Source organism: Vombatus ursinus, unplaced genomic scaffold, assembly GCF_900497805.2.
Source record: "Vombatus ursinus unplaced genomic scaffold, bare-nosed wombat genome assembly UNPS02014179.1, whole genome shotgun sequence".
Lineage (NCBI taxonomy): Eukaryota > Metazoa > Chordata > Mammalia > Diprotodontia > Vombatidae > Vombatus > Vombatus ursinus.
The window spans coordinates 1190872-1212595 of NW_020953957.1; the positions used below are offsets into that span (position 1 = coordinate 1190872).

A 21724-nucleotide genomic window follows, 5' to 3' on the forward strand; every position below is an offset into this window, starting at 1 on the left:
TAAAAGTTCTTTTTGCTATTATCACATTGCAGGATTCACTGTATTGTGTCCTCACAATTTGAACCCAAACCCCCAGTGGGCTACGGTGTCCAGGACAGAAATCTGGGATGCGACCAGTCAGTGCTCCTGATGATGCTAAAGATGCAGCAAAGGAGACTGAGAAATGGGTGGAAGGGAAGAAGGAAAACCAAGAGGGCAGTGTCACAAAAAATCAGAGGAGACCACACCCAAGAGGAGAGGGTGGTGAGAAGTGCCAAAGGATGATGAATGAGAAAAGGCCATCAGATTTGGCAAAAAGGTGTCCTTGGTAACTTTAGAGAAAGAAATGTCAGTTGAGTGATGAGTATGGAAGAAGAGTAAGGAGAAAGTGGAGGCATCAAGTGCAGGTTTTACCAAAGAGTTTAGCTGAGAAGAGAGATACAGGGTGATAGCTGGCATAGATGGTAGAATTCAGTAAGGGGTTTTTAAGGATGGAAGAGATTAGTCCCTAGTCTCTAGTCACTGGGGCATATTTATAGGCTATAGGGAAGGAACCAACAGAGAGAAATGGGAGGTTGGGGGTGGGGTGGGTAGAATGACAGTGAAGACAATTTTATGAAGAATATGGGGCATAATGGGGTCAAGGACACATGTGGTGGGGTTGGCCTTAGTGGGAAGAAGGGCCATTTCTTGGACAGAGACTAGAGTAAAGGAAGACACAATGAGGGGTGAGATAAGGAGAATGTGAAATGAAGAGAGGGAGAAAAGGAAGTTTGAGGCAAATAGCCCCAATTTTCTTGATAAAGTGTAAATTGAAGATCCTCAGCTGAGAGGGGGTAGAAGGGAAGGGTTTGCTAGGGTAGTCGAGAAGGAAAAAGGTTTGGAACCATGGCTGTGGTGAATTCTATAGGGAGTCAAATAGTAAAGGGAAGAGATCTCCTTCCTCAGGAAAGGCCCAGTCAAGATTAGATAAAATTTCAGGGGCCCCTTTTTGCACGGTTGCCTGATTTCCACCTCTGTCGAGTATCTAGGAATAGCAGTGGAAAAAGGCAGATGACACAGTAATACAGGTTTGGGCTGTGGCAATAAGACAAAGGAACAAAGGATTTGAGTAGAAGACAGAATAGAGCTGAGTGGATTCACTAAAAGGTTGGACTGAGAGAGAAGAGAAGAGTATAACCCGAGCAGGAACGATGGCCAGGGAATGCACTAAGGGGCAGGTGAAGGAACAGGTTGAGGAGTGATATATCATAGGGAGAAATGGAATGATACAAAATTAGGAGTGTATTTGTACTGCATTTTGGAGATCTTGAATCAAATGAGATAATATGTTAAATACTTTACAAATCTTAAAGTGTTAAAAAATGTTAGTTATTATTATCATTATTGTTACTATTATTATTATTATTATTCTTGTGGTGGTGGTGGTAGAAGTGGAACACTTGTGGTAAAATAAAAAGCATGACCATCTTTGTGTGTTGCCTCGTTAGAGTAGAGGAATAGTTCACGGGAGTTGAGTGGACTGAAGACCTGAGAAGGGTATTTGGGGGAAAATCAACATGCAAGTTGATGTCCTTTAACATGAGGGCACAAGTTGACTTAGTGAAGAAGACTGTGAGACAGGCACTAAGCTCACCAAGAAGGGAGATACTTAGAGAGAGAATTAAATCTATGGAGGTTGATGAGGCAACAAAGCATGATGCATGATAGGCAAAGCCTGAATCCATATCTTTGCTCCAAGGTGGTCTTCTACCTACCATGGCCTGCCAAGAAGAATGGCCCTGCCAGATGAAAAAACAACGTCATCAGCTCGGAATGATGCCAAAACGGGGAGGAGTGCAATATAAATAATAAGATATTATTTGTAGTTGGTTTTTCAGTATTTTTTACATTCATATTTGAATATGTACATATTTAATGTTTTGGGAATTCACAGCATCTCCCCCTGAAGAGCAGCAATGACATGAAATATGATAAGACTAGAAAACAATGCAGCTTCCCTTTCTACCTGCCTCATTATGACAAATCCGTACAGCATGACTTCTCAGGCATAATCTTAAACATAGCAGGCCTCCTTCTATGATGTTGCTATTTCTTTGGGTAATTAAGTAAACTGGTGTTGCAATGCAAAATGTTCCTTCTTCCAAATGGACTAAAATAAATACAGGTGCTATTATATTTATGTCAAAGTAGAATAGGTGACAAAATCAATGAGATCTTAAAACTGACAATGTAGATAAATTGTATCCAGCAATTTCTTTTCAGATAATTAAAAACTGCCTATATATTCATAATTGAAACAAAAAAGCAGCCTTTTTAATGTGTAATATTTATCAAATTCATATGTATCAACTGAGCAAACCTTGAAATTTCTTTAAAAAAAAAGTCATGACAACATAAATCAAACTGGCTATTGGACTGTTATCTTTCAAGTTTAAAACTAGAGCCTGGGACCACATATATTTACAAAAAGAAATCTCATGTAGTGAATAAGCAAGGTAATTTATTTATTCCTACCTAAATGATTCTCTCACACTCCCCAAAGAGGCTGTTCCAAAGGTCCTCTTCCTTCTGCAAAAGCTTCCAGTAGTACTTTCTCAATCAATTAGCCAATAAATCAATTTAACCTCTTCTGTTTGACAGTTAAAGTTCTTTCCAACCTGAAACCAACCTACCTTTGCAACTTTATTATGCAATATGTATTCCTCCCTCCTATTTTGTGCATCTGATCCCTTGAACTGGTCCTTCATACCTGGAACACTCTCCCTGCTAATCTCTACCCCTCAGAATCCCTAGTTTCTTTCAAGAATCAGCTAAAACACCACGTTCCACATGAAGTCCTTCTTGATCTCCCAGCCCTTGGTGTCCTACCAAAATTATCTTCTATCTCTTTTGTATATATGTAACTCTCCATCCACGGTCCCTCAACTCCTGCTTGCCTTGGTGGGCTGGGTCCCCAGATGGCACATGACTACTCCCTCAGATCCTAGGGTCTGGGGTTTCTAGTACTATTATTTACAAGTTTCCACTGATCATCAGCCAGAGTTAATTAGCTTTCAGAGAATTAGCTTTATTAAATACGTATAGTAAGGCAGTTGTTACAGAAAGACTCCCTCCTCAACTGAGGGCACACTCTGTCCTTGGAGACTGGGTTCAAATTTAAATAGAGCATGTGGCCAAAAAGGCAAATTCACAGCCCTTGTTTACTAGCAATCATTTATTCCCTTAATGGGTTCCTCATGAAGTTCTCCTTGGGTATGGCTCTTTCTGGGCTGCCCAGAAGCTGTCTTTCCTCAGTGTGTCTAGCTTGTCTTTCAGCTCTGGAGGAGAGAGCTGTCATTCTCTGTCACCGTCATTCTCTTCTCTTCTCTTTATCTTCTTTCTTGGTAATTTCATGTTCAATAATAATTTCTATTCTTATAACTCCCAGATCTCTATATATGGAGGCCTAGTCTCTCTCTCTCCCCTGAGCTCTAATTCCACATCAGCAACTATTAGACATTATGAACTGGATATCCTTCATTTATCTGAAAATCAGCATGGATAAAACAAAACTCATTATCTCTTCCCTCAAACTCACCCATCCTTCTTCTGAATTTCCCTATTCTCTCAAGGGTACTGGATTCTTCTATTCATGCAACCTCAGAGTTATCCTCATCTCATTTTTCCTCACTGTCCATATTTCTTCAGTTCCAACATCTTGGGAATTTCACCTGCATAACATCTTTCATAAACATCCTCTTAGATCAGGTACATACCACTTTATTTCAGGTCCCAATCCTCTCAGACAGTGAGCTCCTCGAGACCTTGTTTTTGTATTCCTAGCACCAAATCACTGCCAGGCAAATTGTAGTTGTTTAATCAACATTTGTTCACTGATTGATTAAGGACTTATGATCTAGGTTACTATCATAGCCACCTAACAGGTTTTCCTGCCTCCAGTCTCCTACCTCTCCAATACATCCTTCACATAGCTAACAAAGAGATACTCTCAAACTGTAGGTCTGACCATGTCACTGCCCTACTTGATGAGTTCTAGTGGCTCTTTTAAGATGAAATATAAAACCTTTCTCAGTTGGGTTCCAACCTACCTTTCTAATTCTATTATACATTATTCCACTTCAAGCACTCTTTATTGTAGCCAAATCTATCTTTTTGCTGTTCTTGATACACATGTTAATAGCTTGTTTATTGCCTGTTTGGAGGGACTCTTCCTCCAAGAGCTGAGGGAGCAGTCTTGACCATGGCTGGGGCCCTGGTAAATACAGTCCAAAGTATCAACACAATGGTAACAAGACCTTGTCTAAACTGTGAGAGATTACACAAGCCTGCAAAAAAGCATAAATGAGGGAAATGTCAAAGGCACAAGCAATGGTGGCCCATGGAAGATACTGGGATTCCCTCACCTGCAACAGCTGGGGGCAGCCATGGGGATGGAGTGCTAAGGATAGAGCGTGAGCTGCAGTTATTGCCTGTTCATTGCCCTCTGTGAGAAAATGGAAAAGATTTCTTTCTCTAATTCTCTTTCCCTATCCACTTGCTTGTTTAATAGGTATCTCTTGCAGTCCGTTCTGTTTTCCTTTTTTATTATTTTGATTCTGTGTTCCCTTTAGAAAAAAACACCTGTTTTTTTTCATAAAAAAACTCAGACATCTTTATTTCCTTATATACGTTCTTTTTTTTTTTTTTTTGGTGAGGCAATCAGGTTTAAGTGACTTGCCCAGGGTCACACAGCTAGTGAGTGTTACGTGTCCGAGGCCATCTTTGAACTCAGGTCCTCTTGACTCCAAGGCTGGAGCTCTGTCCACTTTGCCCCCTAGCTGCCCCCCTTATATACAATCTGACTGTGGTCAGAGGATGCAATTGAGGGAAAAACTGGTTATTTTAACTACAAAGAAGGGAACTGACTAGGAAGTTTCCTTCCAAGTTAAAAGAAGAGATTCAATTATCTATCTGTAGGATGGAAGAGAAATATACAAGAGCATTTTTATGAGGTTCTCCCATGTCTTCATTGTTGTTCCTACCTATATTTCTGATCTGAGGTATCACTACCTCCCACGTGACTCCTACAATACAACAAGGGTCCACCAGAGTAGAAGGTGGTCTCCACTAAGATCTGAGGTTTTTTTCACTGAATGAAGAATAAAGGGGCGAATTTGACATTTTTGCTGAGAAAGAGGTAGATTTTCAAGTTAATTTTCCTATTGTAATTTTATTTTATTTTTTTGCTTAGGCAATCGGGGTCAAGTGACTTGCCCAGGGTCACACAGCTAGTAAGTGTCAAGCGTCTGAGGCTGGATTTGAACTCAGGTGTTCCTGACTCCAAGGCTGTTGTGCCACCTAGCTGCCCCTTCCTATTGTGATTTTAGATCCCTGTTAACAACTATATTTTTGTAACTATTTCCTAAACCACCTAAATTTTCCTCACAAGTCATAGGGAAGAAACAAGTATCAAGATTCTTATTAGTGTATCAGACACTAACCTCAGAAAGCTCTTAAGCAAAGATGCGAATAGATTATTATTTCTACAACTTAATTGACAGTTTAAATTCATATTTCTTGAAATCACCTTTAGAATTTAGTATACTGTCTACACTGATTTCCTTTGCCTTATCATATCTCATTAGTAGATAGCCATAAATCCACAACATTGGAATATTGTCACCTTTTGCCACATAAAAAAGCGAACCACTCAGAGCTCAGTGCCACGCTAACGTTAATCCGTAAGCACGCTAATAAGAATTGTTCATCAGTTACAAACCTGCACTTCCACTTCCATTAACGACCTCCTTGTCTTCTTCCTCTTCCTCCTCAGGAAGAGAGCTGTCCATTCTTTGCATCTTGCTGACTGAGGTGGTTCTTTTTCGTTGAGATTCTGTGTCAAAGTCATTATCAAACAGGACTTGATCAACGGGATCTGGCTGGAAAGGACTAGGTTCTGCTGGAGGCTTGGGAGTTCCATAGAAGTTTCCTGATGGGTAAAATCAACAGCAATAGCACTGTCAGAACGAGAATATTAACAACCATGAGTAGCACACTCGGCTCTACACCGTGTGATGTCGTTACAGAGGGACTGGCTTCTGGTTACTGACTAATACTAAATGCTCTACGTAAAATAGAATTAGGCAACTGTGCCGCATACTAAAATGCCTACAACCTGTAATGACTGAATTATAAATGCAGCTACTTATAACTGCACTTTATTTTCATTAAGGTACAGAGTTGCTTCTGTTTTTGAGAATAATGCATTTATTCCCAAAGTGTCTGCATTACAAATAGTTCTGGATAAGGAACTTAATTTATTTCTCCTTTGTTAATTTTAAGTACACTAATACCTTCATGAAAAATACACAGCAAGATTAGGTAGGAAGAAAAAGTAAAGGTAACTGACCCTAATCAATTTTGTTCCAATGTGCGACATAATTAATAATTTTGTTGAACCCTAAAATCTGTAGGGAAGCTGAAGCTAAAAAAAAAACCCCACATCTTTTAAGAATCTTTTTATAGAGAAGTCATTAAAAATAAAAATTCTGTACATCCTAATTACATAATTACATTTAATACTTTATCAAATAAGTAATGGCATTAATTGTACAATTCAATATTGGCTCACACCTGAAAGCAGAAAACATTAATTTTACTATGTTATCATAAGAATTAGCATTTTTTTTAAGAAATAAATGATCCAGAAAAATTCAAACAACTTAATCTCTCAATTTTATACATATTCTTAATCAAAGAGCCAAGTGCAGAAGGAAGGCACTCATCAGAACTATCTGTATTAACAGTTGGTGGCTATCATGAGTTTTGACCTTGTATTAATCATAATCATGCTAATATTATAGTGGGATAAAGTAAGCAAATTATGCTTTGAGAAATAAAATACTCTTTCTCTATTTAAGATGAATCACATCCTTCAAGCAAAGGCTTTGGTTCCCTAGAAGAATTAATTAAAGCACTCACCCATGTGAGGCAAATTAGCTCTCCCAGAGGGATGGCTAATGGTTTCTCTGAAAGAAAATTCTATCTCAAATTTTACTTCCAACATGAACTATAAACCAACCATCACATTCTGTAGACAAATCTAGAACAATGTAATTAACTTTCAAGCACTCCTTCTATAGGAGGGGTGGTGGAAATACAAACCACTTTGGAAATCTGGCTTTAGGAGGTATTTTTGTATTTATATTTAAATGAGTACTTCTTAAAATTGCTAATATTTTATATAAAACAATGAAAGAGAGAGGGAAAGAAGAGACAGGGGAAAAGAGGAAGAGGAGAGAAGGAGGAGGGGAAGACGGAGAGAAAAGGGGAAGGACAGAAAGCAGGAGGGAGAGGGAGGGAGGGAGGGAGAAGGAGAGGGAGGAAGGGAGAGACAGACAGAGAGGGAAAGAGAGAAAGAGAGAGAGACACACACACAGAGATAGAGAGGTAAAGAGAGAGAGAGAAAGAGAGAGAGAGAGAGATTTTTCCTACATATTCTCTTTTGTAAATGGTCCAATTCTTCCTTCTCACAATGCTACCACCCTAGCTCAGACCATTACCTTTTTTTCTGTACTATGGCAACAGCTTTCAAACTGGTCTTCAAGTCACCAGTGTTTCCACCTGCCAATCCATCCTAATCTGACTATACCACACCCTAGCTCAAAAAGTCTGTGGATCCCCACTGGCTACAAAGCACAGTTTAAATTCTTTACTTAGTCTTAACATTTGAGGTCCTTCAACAGGTATCTCTAAACTACCTTTCTAGTTTTATCTTTCACTATTACCCTATACAAAAACTTTTCTTCGGCAAAATTGTCTTTTAATTCCTGACAAATATGCTATGCTTCATCATCTTTGAGCTTTTCCTTCTGCCTAGCAGGCCCTCCATTTCAAGCTATCAAAATTCTATACATCCTTCAAGGTCGGCCTCAAACATCATGGCCTTCATGAAGATGATCACACAAGCCCAAAGTGATCTTCTATCATCTAAAATCCTATAGCACATTGTACTCTTTTCATGGTTTTTAACATAAACATAATGCAGAGGAAAGAGCACTGGAATCAGTCAGAATGGTGGGCTCAAATCCTCACTCTGACAATTAATAAAGCTTGGGCAAATCCCAAGACCTCTCCGATCCCCATTTTTCCCTTCTCAGTAAAAGAGGGGAGAGTAATACTTGCAACTTCAGAGGGTTATTATGGAAAAAGTGCTTTGTAACCTTTACATCATTTAACATGAGTTTTTATCCTTTTTTGTACCTTAGTTCAGTCATTTGTAGAAAAGGAATAATAATACTTGTAACAGTAACTAATGCAAGGTGACTGCTGTGGTGACATAAAATACTGGATGGACAGAGGGCTGGCCTCAGAGTCAGGAAGACCTAGTTTAAGTCTTGCCTCTTAAATATGGTGGCCGTGTGACTCAAGGGTCACAAGGGAGGTGACTTCTCAGTGCCCTGGTCAAGTTTGTAAAATTGTCCACCTAGTAAAGGGAGTTTCTCATCACGACCTTCCTGTAATCATGAAATCATAGGTTTGACACAAAAACAAAACAACCAACAATAACAACAACGAAAACAAAAAACCAGGGGGATCAAATGAGACCACACAATCAAAATTAAGGAATTTGGGATGGAAGAGATCTCAGCAGCCATCCATTTCAACCTATATCTGAAAAAAGAATCTCCACAAACAAGTGATTATCCAGCTTCTGTTTGATGACCTCCAGGGAGAGGGGAATCCCACTACCTTCTAAGGCAGGCTATCCAATGCCAGAATAATTGTAACTGTTAAGTTTTTTTTTTTCCTGATATGAAGCTTAAATTTACATCTTTGCAACTTCACCCCTTTCTCCTGCTTCTTTTCACTGGGAATTTGAAAGCACTTTGTACACTGTGAAGTCCACACAAATTTATGGGATTATCATTACATAAGTAAAACAGTATGGTGGGTAGAGACCCTGCATTTAGGGCAGAAAGAACTAGGCTCAAATACCATCTGTGATACATATTGGCTGTGTGACTCTGGGCAAGTCACCAAACCTATTAGTGCTCTAGACCAGAGAGGTCAAACATGTGGCCTATAACACTCCCCAGTATGGTCAGGACTAGATTAAAAATTTAATTGGGAAATATTTAACAAAATAAATAAAAATACAATAAAATACAACTTTACATTTTAAACCTAAGTTAATCTGCAGCCCCCAGGAATGAGTGGCCCCCATTTATATTTGAGTTTGACAAGTCTCTATAATGTTAGTTGCAGAGAAGATGGTGGCTTGCATTGGTGGAGGGAATTTCCTAACTTGGGAATTCTCAATGCCATTGAAATCACAAGTCCAGTCCCTATCCTTCGCATTAGAGTTATAATCGAGGATCTAATTTTGTCTGTGTGGGTAATCCACCAAAAAACCTCCTGGGTTTCTGTGTCTGAAAAATTTACCAGCCTGTGGCCAAGCTGGTAATGAGCCTTCTGCTTTCTGCAAGGATGATCCTTAGACAGATGACATATAGTCTGTGGTTAAGCCTGTACTCGTAGCCTCTACGGATTGGCAGGAATGGTAAAAGCTCTAGTCTTTTTTTTGTTGTTGTTGTTCAAACCAAATTAAAATGTAATTGGGAAATATTTAACAAAATAAATAAAAATGCAGCAAGCTCTAGTCTTTAAGATCCTAGAGTTACCTAAATGCCATGAGGTCTCCTAGGAGAGCCTCATGATAATTATGGGGGATATGCATATCCTCTTAGATAATAAGCCCATTAGCATGCTTCCTATTTTTGCAGTACAAAAGTATGCCTCAGACATGCTAGGTGCTCAAAAAATTAATGACTTCCATACCACGACAGAACACTTTCTGTACCTGTATAGATATGAATGCATTGCTATGACCCTTTAGTACTTCTCAAAAAATCAGGTTAAAGAAATGCAAATGTATCAGAAGAGAGTCAACAAACATTTATTAAACACCAACTATGTGCCAGGCACTGGGCTAAGAACCGGAGATACAAAGAAAGGCAAAAGAGAGTCCCTGCTTTCAAGAAGCTCACAAACTAGTAGGGGAAACAACATGTAAACAACTATGTACAAACAATATATACACAGGATAAAGTGGAGTTAATTAACAGAGAGAAAGGCATTACCATTAAGGGAGACAAGGAAAGTTTCCTGAAGAAGGTAGGATTTTAGCTGAAACTTGAAAAAAGCCAGAGAGATGAGGGGGGAGAGGATTATAGTCAATCAATCAGTGAACTAGCATTTATTAAGCACCTAGTATATACCAGGCAGCGTGCTAAGGGATGAGGATACAAAGAAAGGCAAGGAGTCTAATGTTAGAGTCTAATGGGGAAGACAACAAGAAAAACAACTATGTACAACAACATATAAAAAGGATAAACTGGAGCTAGTGTCAGAAGGAAGTCACTCAGATTAAAGAGATAAGGAGGAAGGGTATCCCAGACCTAAGGTGCATCAATGAAAAGGCTGAGTTGGAAATGGAGTGTGGCATGTGAAGAACAGCCAGGAGGCCAGCAGCACTGTATCCCTGACTATGGGGATGAGTAAGGTGTAAGAAGCCTGGAAAGGTTGGGGGGGAGGATGGGTTATAAAAGGTGTTGAATGCCAAACAGAGGACTTTATACTTGATCCTGGAGGGGATAGAGAGCCACTAGAGTTTACTGAGTAGAAGAGTGACGTTGTCAGATCTGTGTTTTAAGGAGATCAATATAACAGCTGAATGGAGGATGGATTAGAGTGGGGAGTGACGTGAGACAGAAAGACCCATCAGCAGCTATGATGTGAGGTGATGGGAGTATACCAGGGTGGCAGCAATGTCAAAGGAGGGAAGTGGGGTAGATATGAGAGATATTAAGAAAACAGTGGGAGGAAAGAAAGTGGAAATATTGACTGCAGATGGCCTCCTCAAGGAGTTTAGCCACAGAAGGAAGGATAGTTAGGATGTACAGATTAAATGAGGGTTTGTTTTTTTTTTTGAGATTAAAGGAGAAACATGGTCATATTTGTAGGTAGCAGGGAAGCAGCCAACAGACAGAAAGTGAAGATTAGTAAGAGTGAGGAGGATAGAGGGGGCAATCTGCTGGAGAAGATGGGAATGAATGGGATCACTTGTGCAAGTAGAGGCATTTGCCTTGGCAAGGAGAAGGAACACCTCTTCATGTGAGATAGAAGTAAAGGAGGAGGGAAATAAGATATACAGGCAATGCGTTATGGAAATCAATCTTGCTCAACAGGAAAACAGAAGGAGAAGGGGATAAGGGGGGGGTGATAGAAGGGAGGGCAGATTAGGGGAAAGGACATTCAGAATGCACACCGTCTTGGGTTGGGGGGTGGGGAGAGATGGGGAGAAAATTTGGAACTCAAAATCTAGTGGAAGTGAATGTTGAAAACTAAAAATAAGTAAATTAATAAAGATACAGACAAAAAAAAGAAGTAAAGGAAGAAATAAAGGCAGAAGTCTTCCAGGTGATGTGAGATGAGGAGGAGAGGAGAAGAAGGAACCTTCTGAGAATGGCCTCAATTTTTCAGTGCAGCCAGGTTCCTAGCTTAGAAGTTGGAAGGAAGAACCATGGAAATTTTGAGGAGGTATGGAAGAGACACTATGGTGAGTAGGGCAGTGAATCAACTAGGGAGGTGTAAAAGGATTGCTTTGCTGCAGTGAGGGCCTAGTTAAGATTATGTAACATAAATCTTTATTGGAACCAGTCAGTATGATTTCTGGATTTTCTCTAGCTTCATTTAGTAGGCACAAAGTTGAGCAGATGGTGGGAGTAATTCAAAGTTGGGACCTGGCAAGGCTAGATCGTTGATAGGATAAATGGACAAGGGACTCAAGAAAAGAGGACAGTATATAGCTGAACTGGTTCACCAAGGGCTCAAGATGGGGAAGGTAGGAGAGTACAGTCAGTGCAGGGCTGGAGGCCTGGGAAAGACATGAAGGGTCAAGGGATAAGAGGTCACAGTGAGGATGAAGAACAGTGGGGTTGCAAGTTAAACAGAGAGTTGGAATAATGACAGATTGTGATCAGATAAGGGAAGTTATGATATTTGAACTTTTTGATATGTTACGTGAGATAAGTAATAAAAACAGCTAGTTAACAGGAACTAGTAATGTACAAATTGTCTGATGGAAAAAAAAAAGAAAGACAGGAATGGAACAGCACTGAGGACTGTGCTGAAGGACTTTTACTGAAGGAATTTAATGTCACAAAAGGAGGAGCTATCCAAAAAATAGTTTCTGCATGAAATTTAAGGAACATATAAAAACTGTCAAATGCTCAAAAGGATCCCTGCTATCATCAATTTGGAAGTTCCCTCCAATGATGTAGACTGAAATCCATCCGTCGTTGCCCATCTTAATGCAACCTTTGTTCATGTCTTCCTATATGTTCACCACAAGGTGTTGACCTAAAGGGGTAAAGAACTTTCCTTGATTTCACCTGACTCTGAGCAGGTTCTTGTGACACAATTTGGCTGCCCCCTTGTTGTCCTTCACCCACACCACATGACTAGCCCATAACCTCTTTCTCTCATATCATTCCTTGTTAATATCTTTTACTCCTGTTCTTCAGAATTCTTCATTAGGTCTGCATTACTGTCTACTCACGGTCCTGTTGCTCTTCGTTGCCTTCTGTGACATTAATTTTAATTCTTCAAAGACTATCATATTTCATATGTTATTGTCATACAGTGACACTTACACAATAGCAGGATCCAAAAGACAGGCCTCTACTTCTACTTTTCATTGATAGTTTGGGGTCATTGAAGAAGCACTGCAATTTCCCAAAGGAAATTCAACCTTATCTCCTCCTCCTATTCAATTGTGGGCCTACTTCATTTTCTTTTTTTTTTCTTTTGGCTAGAGAGTGGGGTTAAGTGATTTGCCCAAGGTCACACAGCTATAAGTGTTATGTGTCTGAGGCCGGATTTGAACTCAGGTCCTCCTGAATCCAGGGCCAGTGCTCTATCTACTGCGCCACCTAGCTACCCCCCTAGTTCATTTTCCATTTGTACTTTCTTGTGTGTGTGTGCGTGTGTGTTCATGTGTACACACACTGATGGACAAGAACTTCATGCTGTAATCTGGTCAACAGATATTCTCCATCTACTTGGTCTTTTCTGTGTGAATGGAAGAGCTGAACTCTTTAGAGTGATTAGAGATGTCTTTCAGGAGGCTTGCGATGTTCAGGAGCCTGATGCAGTCAGTGAATGCCATTCACAAACATTTGCACCTGGAGAAAGAACCTTGCTATCAACATCGTTCTTAAACTTGGACTCTATACTGGATCTTCTTCATCATAGTAAACACCTTTGGCAAGTATCCATCTCCCTGTTTTAGGCTTCATCAGAAAACCATTAAACATAGTTATTTCTTTTGTTACATCTTTCAAGGTATCTTGAATGCTTTTGATGTTTGGATGTAACATATCTTGTTACAAGAGACTATAAGGCTGTTTTGAATCAAATGTTTTTCATAATCAACAATAATTCATATTGGGATCTTCTATTCTCTATTTTGTTCAGTTAATTGTGAAAGAGTAAAAATGTGGTCAGTTGTTGAATATCACTTGCAAAATCCTGTTCTTATCCTTCCAATACCTTCACTAAAGATGACCTTGATTTTTGTACAGATGATCCTTAAAGATTTTGTATAGATGGCAATATAGATGTATAGGCTGTAAGTTACTGGCATTGTCTTAGTTGCTTTTTTGGGGTGAGGGGGGACAGCCAACAAGACACAATGGTTCAAAATATTCTGACAAGCTGAAGTCAGCCAATTAGGTGAAGAATTGATCAGGGAATACAGCAAAGAGTTAATAAGAAATAAACATGAGAATGATCAAAAATGCTGATACGGGCATGTTCCTCTAGAAAATGATGACCTTGTAGTGAAGAATTGAGAATGATAAAGAGGCTGAATAGTTTAGTGGAAAGAATGCTGACCTTAAACTGAGACACAGGTTAAATCTACCATGGGCAAGTAATTTAATCTCTCTAAATCTTTGTTAATTTATCAATAAAATGAGGATAAAATTTGTAGTACTCACCCAAATAGAGTTATTATGAAGGTAAATAAATAATATAACCTATGCGAAGCTCTTTGCCAACCTAAAACTGCCAGTTATGATTAATGCCATCTTATCCTTATCTTTTTTGATGGCATTAAACTAGAAAAGATCCCAGAACAAGTCACTATCTTCCCCTTTTTTATATTTAATGTTCTATGGTTGATTACACTAATAAATAAAAAGCTGCTTTTTGTAGCTAGAAGTATTAGGTAAGACGTAGGTTCCACTGAAAGTATCAATATGCCTCCAGAAGGAAGCAGGATAACAGAAATGACATATATTATTTTTATCTCCTTTGCTATATACTAGTTCTATATCTGGAAAACTTTTCATTTCATAGAACCTGGAGGATATAAATGCTTAGAATGGCAACATTTAATAGAATCATTTTCTTAAGTTTCATGGGTCAGTGTTATGTCCAGGCAATTGTGGCCAACACTTGCTTCCAATGTATACTTTTATTTTTTAAGAACAGAATTGTTTCATCCTGCAGTGATATGTTACACAGATTCTACCATTTTCTTCCAGTCTACTTTGCTCACTAAGTCCACCAGGCTCTTTAAGGGCAGACGACCCTTCAGCAATTTCTAGCAACAATGATCTATTCTTGAATTGTCATCATAAACTCTTCCATGACTTAGTCATTCGTTTGATGCTTCTTTCCAGAACACTGTTGGCTAAGTTGTCACATGTGGATGTGACACATGGAGGGGCTTTTGAATGCACTGATGGATTTTAACTCCATCCAGAGATAAGTCATTTTTGATTACAATCAACAAATCCAATGGCACATACTTGTTCTTAACCTTTCTGATTGCTCCAGGAAGTTGTGTTTTCTAATTTCAAAAGTATCAGTGTAGGTTTGTGACCTAGTTATAATATGCTTTGAAAAAATATTTGCAATCTATTTCCTCCTTGATGAAGACGTGCTCATCTTAGTCTAACAGTATTAGGGGAGCTGGAACCTGTATATGCAATTCCTTGTGCCTCTTTCCTGTTTCCTGTTATAAAAAGTATGACTATCAGTTCTAGAATGTTCACATCTTTACTACACAATGAGAAACAGGCAACCTCATTAACTTCTTATTTGGCAGAACATTCATAACATCTTTTGGGAAGTTAACATTCTATGATCAAGCTACATTTATGATAGTTTACAATACATGAAACACACTGGTCTTTCCCTAGTTCACAAAACAAAAACCCAAAATTCAGAGCCAAAATGGCTATCTGACTACAATGAGAAATAATACTAGTATTTCTTACAAATGGAAAAATGCTAAGCATTATTCTGGATATGCAGATACCTATGTCATGTATTCTGTCCCTGACAATTACAAGCAGTGTGACTTTAGGTAAGTCACTTCACTTCTAAGTTTGAGTTCCTTCACCTGTAAATGGACATAATACTATGCTACCTACAGATTACTTTGGACAAAGAACTTTGGAACCTGAAAGCTATTTGTAAATGTGAACTATATAGACACTCAAAAATAAATATCTCTGGATTTACTAGGAATCAGTGAAGTATTGACTGTATGAGGCAGTTTTAATTATTAAAGAACAGTTCACTTTCAAGTTTCTTTATATGACTTAGTATTTTAATTGTTTTTTGTTTCTTAAAAGTTTATTTTCTTATTGATCTATTTTTATATCACACTCATTTTCCAAATATATCACTCTGCATTCTCCTACTTGCTGAGCCATTCCTGGTTACAAAGATTAAAAAACAAAGATTTTTTAAAAAGTTCAGCAAAATCAACATCAATTTTGTACAACAGTATAAACAATATTCCCCTGCCTCTGGGATGAATGGAGAGGGGCATTTTCTCAACTTTTCTTCAGGGCCAAGCTTGATCACTATAATTAAATAGAATTCAGTTTAATTTTATTCCCCCTCACCCCATTTAAATCATTACTAATTATGTTTTCCTGCTTATGCTTACTCCCTGCATCAGAGACCCCAAAGCTGAGTTTCCTTAGTTTTTCAATAGTTTTGGTGATTTATCAAATTCACCTCAATGAAGAAAAAATATCCTCTAAAGGAAGAAAAAAATTTAGAAATATTTGGTATTTCATTCATCAAATTTTGTCTAAGGTATTTTCTGTCATTCGGAAATATTGCTGGATACAAAATGTTTTGGGTCACATACCATCATATGTTCCACTTTCTAACAATGCTCCACTCTCTTCTAGCGCTTTGAACTGCTCAACAGAAATGAAATTATAGTCTACCCCTGGAACTTCCCCATCCCTGGGGGCTCTTGTAGTGCCTAAAAGGGGGGAAAAGAGAGAAGTCAGGTTATAAAACACGGTTTAAATTACAAAATATTCAGAGATGATGCTCACAAAAATACTGCTTATAATGCTCACAAAAAAGCCTTCATTTGAAATTTCCCACTGAAACTAGGACAATTAATAATGTATAGATGAGAAAAGAGAATTTTAAAAATAAAGATAAATACATGAATTTATGAAATTCAAAACTACAAAGACTCTGAAAAGCTGAGTCTGAGTGTCATGGGAAATTTAATTGCCTAAGAACCTACACTTATACTTTTATTAAACTTCAACAAATAACTCAATTCTCAATTATCCTTGCTAACTGGGAAAGGGAGGTGACATAATGGATAAAACTTACCAATTAAAAAAAAACCCAACACTTCATCAACTATGTCCCCATGTCATATTATTGATACTACGGCAGCTAGGGAGTGCAATAGATAGATCACTGGGCCTGAAGATTTGAAATTGGGTTCAAAACTGGCCTCAGATTCTTACTAGCTTTGGGACCCTGAGCAAGTCACTTAACCTCTACCCCAGTTTCCTCATCTATAAAATGAGAATAATAATGGTACCTACCTCCCAGGGTTGTTTTGAGGATCAAATAAGATAATAATTATAAAGTGCTACATAAATATTAGCTATTATTAGTCTAGGTATAATGTACCTCCCAAGCAGTCACTTAAACCTGCATTCTATGTGAAGTGAAGACATGAAAAAGCAAAAAAAAGAAAAAAAGTTTTCCTGGAAGACTTGTTCTATTCCAATGAGAAAAGAAGGAAAGAATTCTAGATTGTAATTATTTTAGACTAACTCATAAAATGTTCAAGTTGATTGATTTCAACAGCCTTCATAAAAAGAGTGTTAGGCTGAGTCAGGAAGATGGGCTCAAATTCCATCTCTGATATTACTTTTGAGACTCTAAATATGTCAGTATGTATTTTGGAACTAAACTATACAAAGGGTATACCCTACACTGAAGAAATAACAGTTTCTTTTCTTGCTTACTTTTTCATTCATCCAGTTATTACTACTTACACATTAATCTCTGAAATTATTTCTAGAATTTATGGAAAACTAAGATTTTAAGATAAAACTAACTTCATGAAATGAACAAAACACAATTATTGTACTTGCTCCATCAATTAGGCAATAGGAAACCCCTTGAGTTTACTGAGTATGAGAGTGACATATTCAGACCTGTGCATTAGGAAAATTACTGGCAAATCATGGAAGATGGAATGGACAGAGAGAAACTAGAGTCAGGAAGACCGATTAAGAGACTGTTCTAACAGTCCAGGTGAGAAGATATGAGGGACCGAGCTATGGTGATGGCCACACATGTAGAATAAGGCTAAATCACTGTCTAAGTGAAAATCTAACTTTATCACAGAAGTTTTAAAATTCTTTACTGCTTTCAGCAAAGGAGAACTAGAAAGTACTTAAGATAAAAACATGACGATGTTACCTCAACATCATTCCTTGTATTAAGTAATTAGCACTTTCATATTACCTGTATATCGCTATGGCCCCCTTGCCACTTCCTGACTCTCTCTTTAATGCCATTATTCAGTAACCTCTCATTCTCTGAGGGTCAATCAATACAAAATTTATCACCCAATAAAGATTCTGGTAGCTGTGATCTACTCTGAGGACTCCCCAGACATTCTCCCTCACTTCTCAATGAGTTAAGTGCCTAGTTCACAGTCTTTCCAACCCAATTCTTGCCCTCATTCCAGGAAACTTCAACATACATACTGTTGCTCCCTCAAATATCCAAACTTTTAAGTTCCTGAATCTACTCAATTCCCAAGACCCACTCATCTACTCTCCCTCGTTTACATATGGATATAGTCAATCACTCAGTCAATTAATATTCACTAAGCATCTACGATATGCCACATACTGTACTAAGCACTGAGGAAAAAAAGGCAAAAAAAAGCTTTTCGATACATGTTCATGAAGTCTAAAATTCCTTTATCTGATCATAATTATTTAAGAACATAAAGATTTTTTAAAACGTATATATATACATATGCTCATGCCAGGCAGCATGGTGGATAGAGGACTGGACCTGGAGTTAGGAAGACCTGAGTTCAAATCTGATCTCAGGCATCAGGTATTTATTAGCTGTGTGACCCTAGGCGAGTCATTAATCTATAAAGCACCTACCTCCCAGGGTTGTTGGGAGGATTAAAAGAGAGAATATTTGTAAAGTGCTTTGCCAACCTTAAAGCACTACATAAATACTAGCTATTATATATTGTTATTATTAAGTTTAAAAGTAGTATACTTTCTTTTAGCTCCCTGCTATGCCTCAAGGTCAAAAGAAGAGAGAAAACAGAGCCCAGCTTCTTTTCAACTTCTAACTCGTTAGACTTGCTCTCACTCCCTATCCTGAGTCTTTTAAAGTGAGGCAATAAACTTCTTGTTTCTAAATCACTACTGGAATAAGTGGGTGCTCTGTCAGTGTATACCATGAAGCAGCTGGTAGCACAGAGGACAGAGCATTGGACCTGGAGTCAGGAAGACCCAAGTTCAAATCTGATCTCAGATACTTACTATGTGACCATATGGGTCTGCTTTATCTTAAATATTTCATTAATAAGGTTAATTTTTCTTCATAATCTCTTAAAAAGCACTTAGTATAGTGGCTAGCAAATAGTAGGTGCTATAAAAAGCTTATTTTCTTCCCTTCTCCCACCAACTAACATCTCTGGAAAACAAGAACATAGTCACCAACTTCTAGAATAAAGGAAAAAATTTTAAAATTCACAGAAAAAGAAGGCACTGAATTCCCCCCTTTTTTGTGAAAATGAGAGTTCTACCAGGGGCAGAAACATATCCTGCCTGCCTTTGCATTTGAATTGTACTATATATAATGCTTGTCTTCAGTTACAGCAACAATAACTGACTTTTATATAGCATAGTGCCTGTCACAGAGTAAGGAGGTACTTAATGCCAGGTGACTGACTCATGAATAGTGTTTTAAGACTCACAAAGTACCTTATAGATATTTTCATTCAGTCCTCACAACAAACCTATAGTAGCTAAGGTAGGTATGGATAGGTATTAACATCCTCATTTTTTATATTAGATGAAACTGAGCTCAGCACATAAATGACTAATTGAGCACCATAGAGATTAAGTGACTTGCTCAGGGTCATAAAGCTTTTAAGTGTCTGAGGTATGATTCAAACTAAGGTCTTCCTAACTCAAAATTTTAATGTTTTAAAGCTGTAAATAGTTTACAATAAATTTTTAAACTTAGCCAACTGTGGAGCATGATTCTATAGCACCCCTCACCCACACCCCCCAGGCCTTTTGTCTTGTTGCATGTTTCCCCTGACAGGGAGGGAATCCCTGCTGTTCACTTCTTTCTTGCTCTAGGAACAAACATCAAATCTATACTATTGCTTCTGGAAAGGGTGTGTCAATCAGCTCCCCAAAAGTTCCATTCACTAGGTGTGATTTCCCAACCAAACACCCTTTTCTGTTTGCTACTCTGGTGCATGCCTTATCTCTTTCTACTAGAATGTGAGGTCCTTGAGGGCAGGGATTGTCTTGCTTTTGTAATTGTATCTGCAGAGCTGAGCACAGTGCTCATAGCAAATACATAATAAATGTTTTCATTTATGCAAATCAATAAGAAGTAAAGACTGGAAAGCAATATGACTGCTTTATCTTAAATATTTTATTAATAATGTTAATTTTTTTCATAATAAAACATTTTCCAATTTTCTAAAAAATTAAACAAATTCTTCAAAAGCTTATTGCAGCCCAATGTTCAATCCCAGGGGTTAAGGAGTAGAGTGGAGTGGAGGGTGTTGCAATCTCTATATAACAGAACTGCAGCCTTATCTTTATCTATATATCTTTAGTTTAACTAGAATACTTGAATCTTAATTACAGCATTCACATACTTACATGGGATGGTTCTCAAGTAGAGATTGTCTCTGATCACCTGCTGGAGTTTATGATCAATTGAGCCTTTCTGAAATTGAAGACTCAGATAATGACGCAAATCTTTATTGATGACTTTTCCTACAGAAAACAAAAACAAAAACAAAACATTATTTTGTGAACACCAGGAACTACCTTCCTATGGCTCGTACCCTAGGTTCTAAGAGGGCTATTCCAGAAGAATGTAAGCTCTGGCAAGTACTGACAAATTAGAAAGGCTGCGAGTACAGCTGTGGTGACAGACTGTCCTCCAAGGATCAGTCTAAGGTACGCAGAGGTTAATCACCCAGGGTTTAATTTTATGGGGCACAGCAACTCATGAAACTGATAAGAATAGTGTAGCAATAGCTATAAAATAGATAGACCCTTGGGTACCATGATGTACTAGAATATTTTTATTTCTTTAATTAAATGATATGTCTGCTGCTAAGAGAGTATACTATTTGCAAAGCAACCTATATGTGCATATTATATAAATATATGGAACATAATATAAAAATGTAATGGCCAGAAACCTTCCTTACTAGCCAGTTTTATAAAATGTAAACATTGTTTTCAGCCAAGGTGATAAGGATGCCTCAATCTGACATCATCAGTAAAGAGAATGGGTAGGGAATTTCTGCCCACTTAGATGACAGAAAGGCATTATATTCACAAAGAAGTTAGACATTTTATTCCCCTTATTAGCGTAATAATGATGAAGTAAACAGGGGAGTGAGAAATTCAAGATTTAGAGGGAAGTGGGAGTGGGGGACAATCCAGGGGGCAGTAGAATTGTTAGTAAGGGTTTGCATATGGCAAAAAAGAGCCAGAAGAGGTTAAAAAATAAATAAAACAATCCACCCCACCCCCGGCCCACATTTGTCTCTGTTGAGTGTCAATTATCAGTCAAGACTCCAATTAGTTGGAACTTATTAGAAAGGGAATGAGATACAATGAGACAAAACAGATTGAATCAATAACTGTATCTATTATTTGATTTTAACTTACTATCAAAACTGTGCTGTCAAAGCTAAAATATAGCATATTTTAACTCAGTATTTGCTCCTTATTCATGTAGATAGCTGTTGTGGTCAAACTTATCACATGAGTTGTAACTGTTTCTGCACCATTTCCCACACATATAACCCATATGAAAAGAGTACCTAAGGGTTTACAGGTAGGAAACAATGTTCTAGAAGACTGGAAGATACCAGTGGGGTCCTAACTTCACAGAAATGAATTAGTGCCTGCTCAATCTTTGTGAAGATGTAGAAACAAAGCTTGCAGTTATAATAACCCTGAAATGTATTTATGAGCTTAAAAATGTAACTAAGCTGGTACTACTACTTGTAGCAACACTTTTTTAAATTCAAGATTTCCCCAATTTTAATTACATTAAGTTTTAACCAGAGATGATGTGAGATGTGTTGGACCCAGATTAAATTTTAATG

The 21724-nt window shown here is 37.9% G+C and overlaps 1 protein-coding gene across 3 annotated transcripts in view; it reads right to left on the reverse strand.

Annotated features, from left to right (window-relative positions):
• MAGI3 (membrane associated guanylate kinase, WW and PDZ domain containing 3) overlaps positions 1-21724 on the reverse strand; it is a 227096-nt gene that overhangs the window by 93633 nt on the left and 111739 nt on the right. For all 3 annotated transcript variants that reach the window (XM_027860385.1, XM_027860384.1, XM_027860386.1), the window contains exons 2-4: positions 20256-20372; positions 16199-16318; positions 5741-5950 (exon numbers count right to left, since the gene is read on the reverse strand). In XM_027860385.1, coding sequence (XP_027716186.1) covers positions 5741-5950; positions 16199-16318; positions 20256-20372 — 447 coding nt within the window. The remainder of the gene's footprint in view (positions 1-5740; positions 5951-16198; positions 16319-20255; positions 20373-21724) is intronic.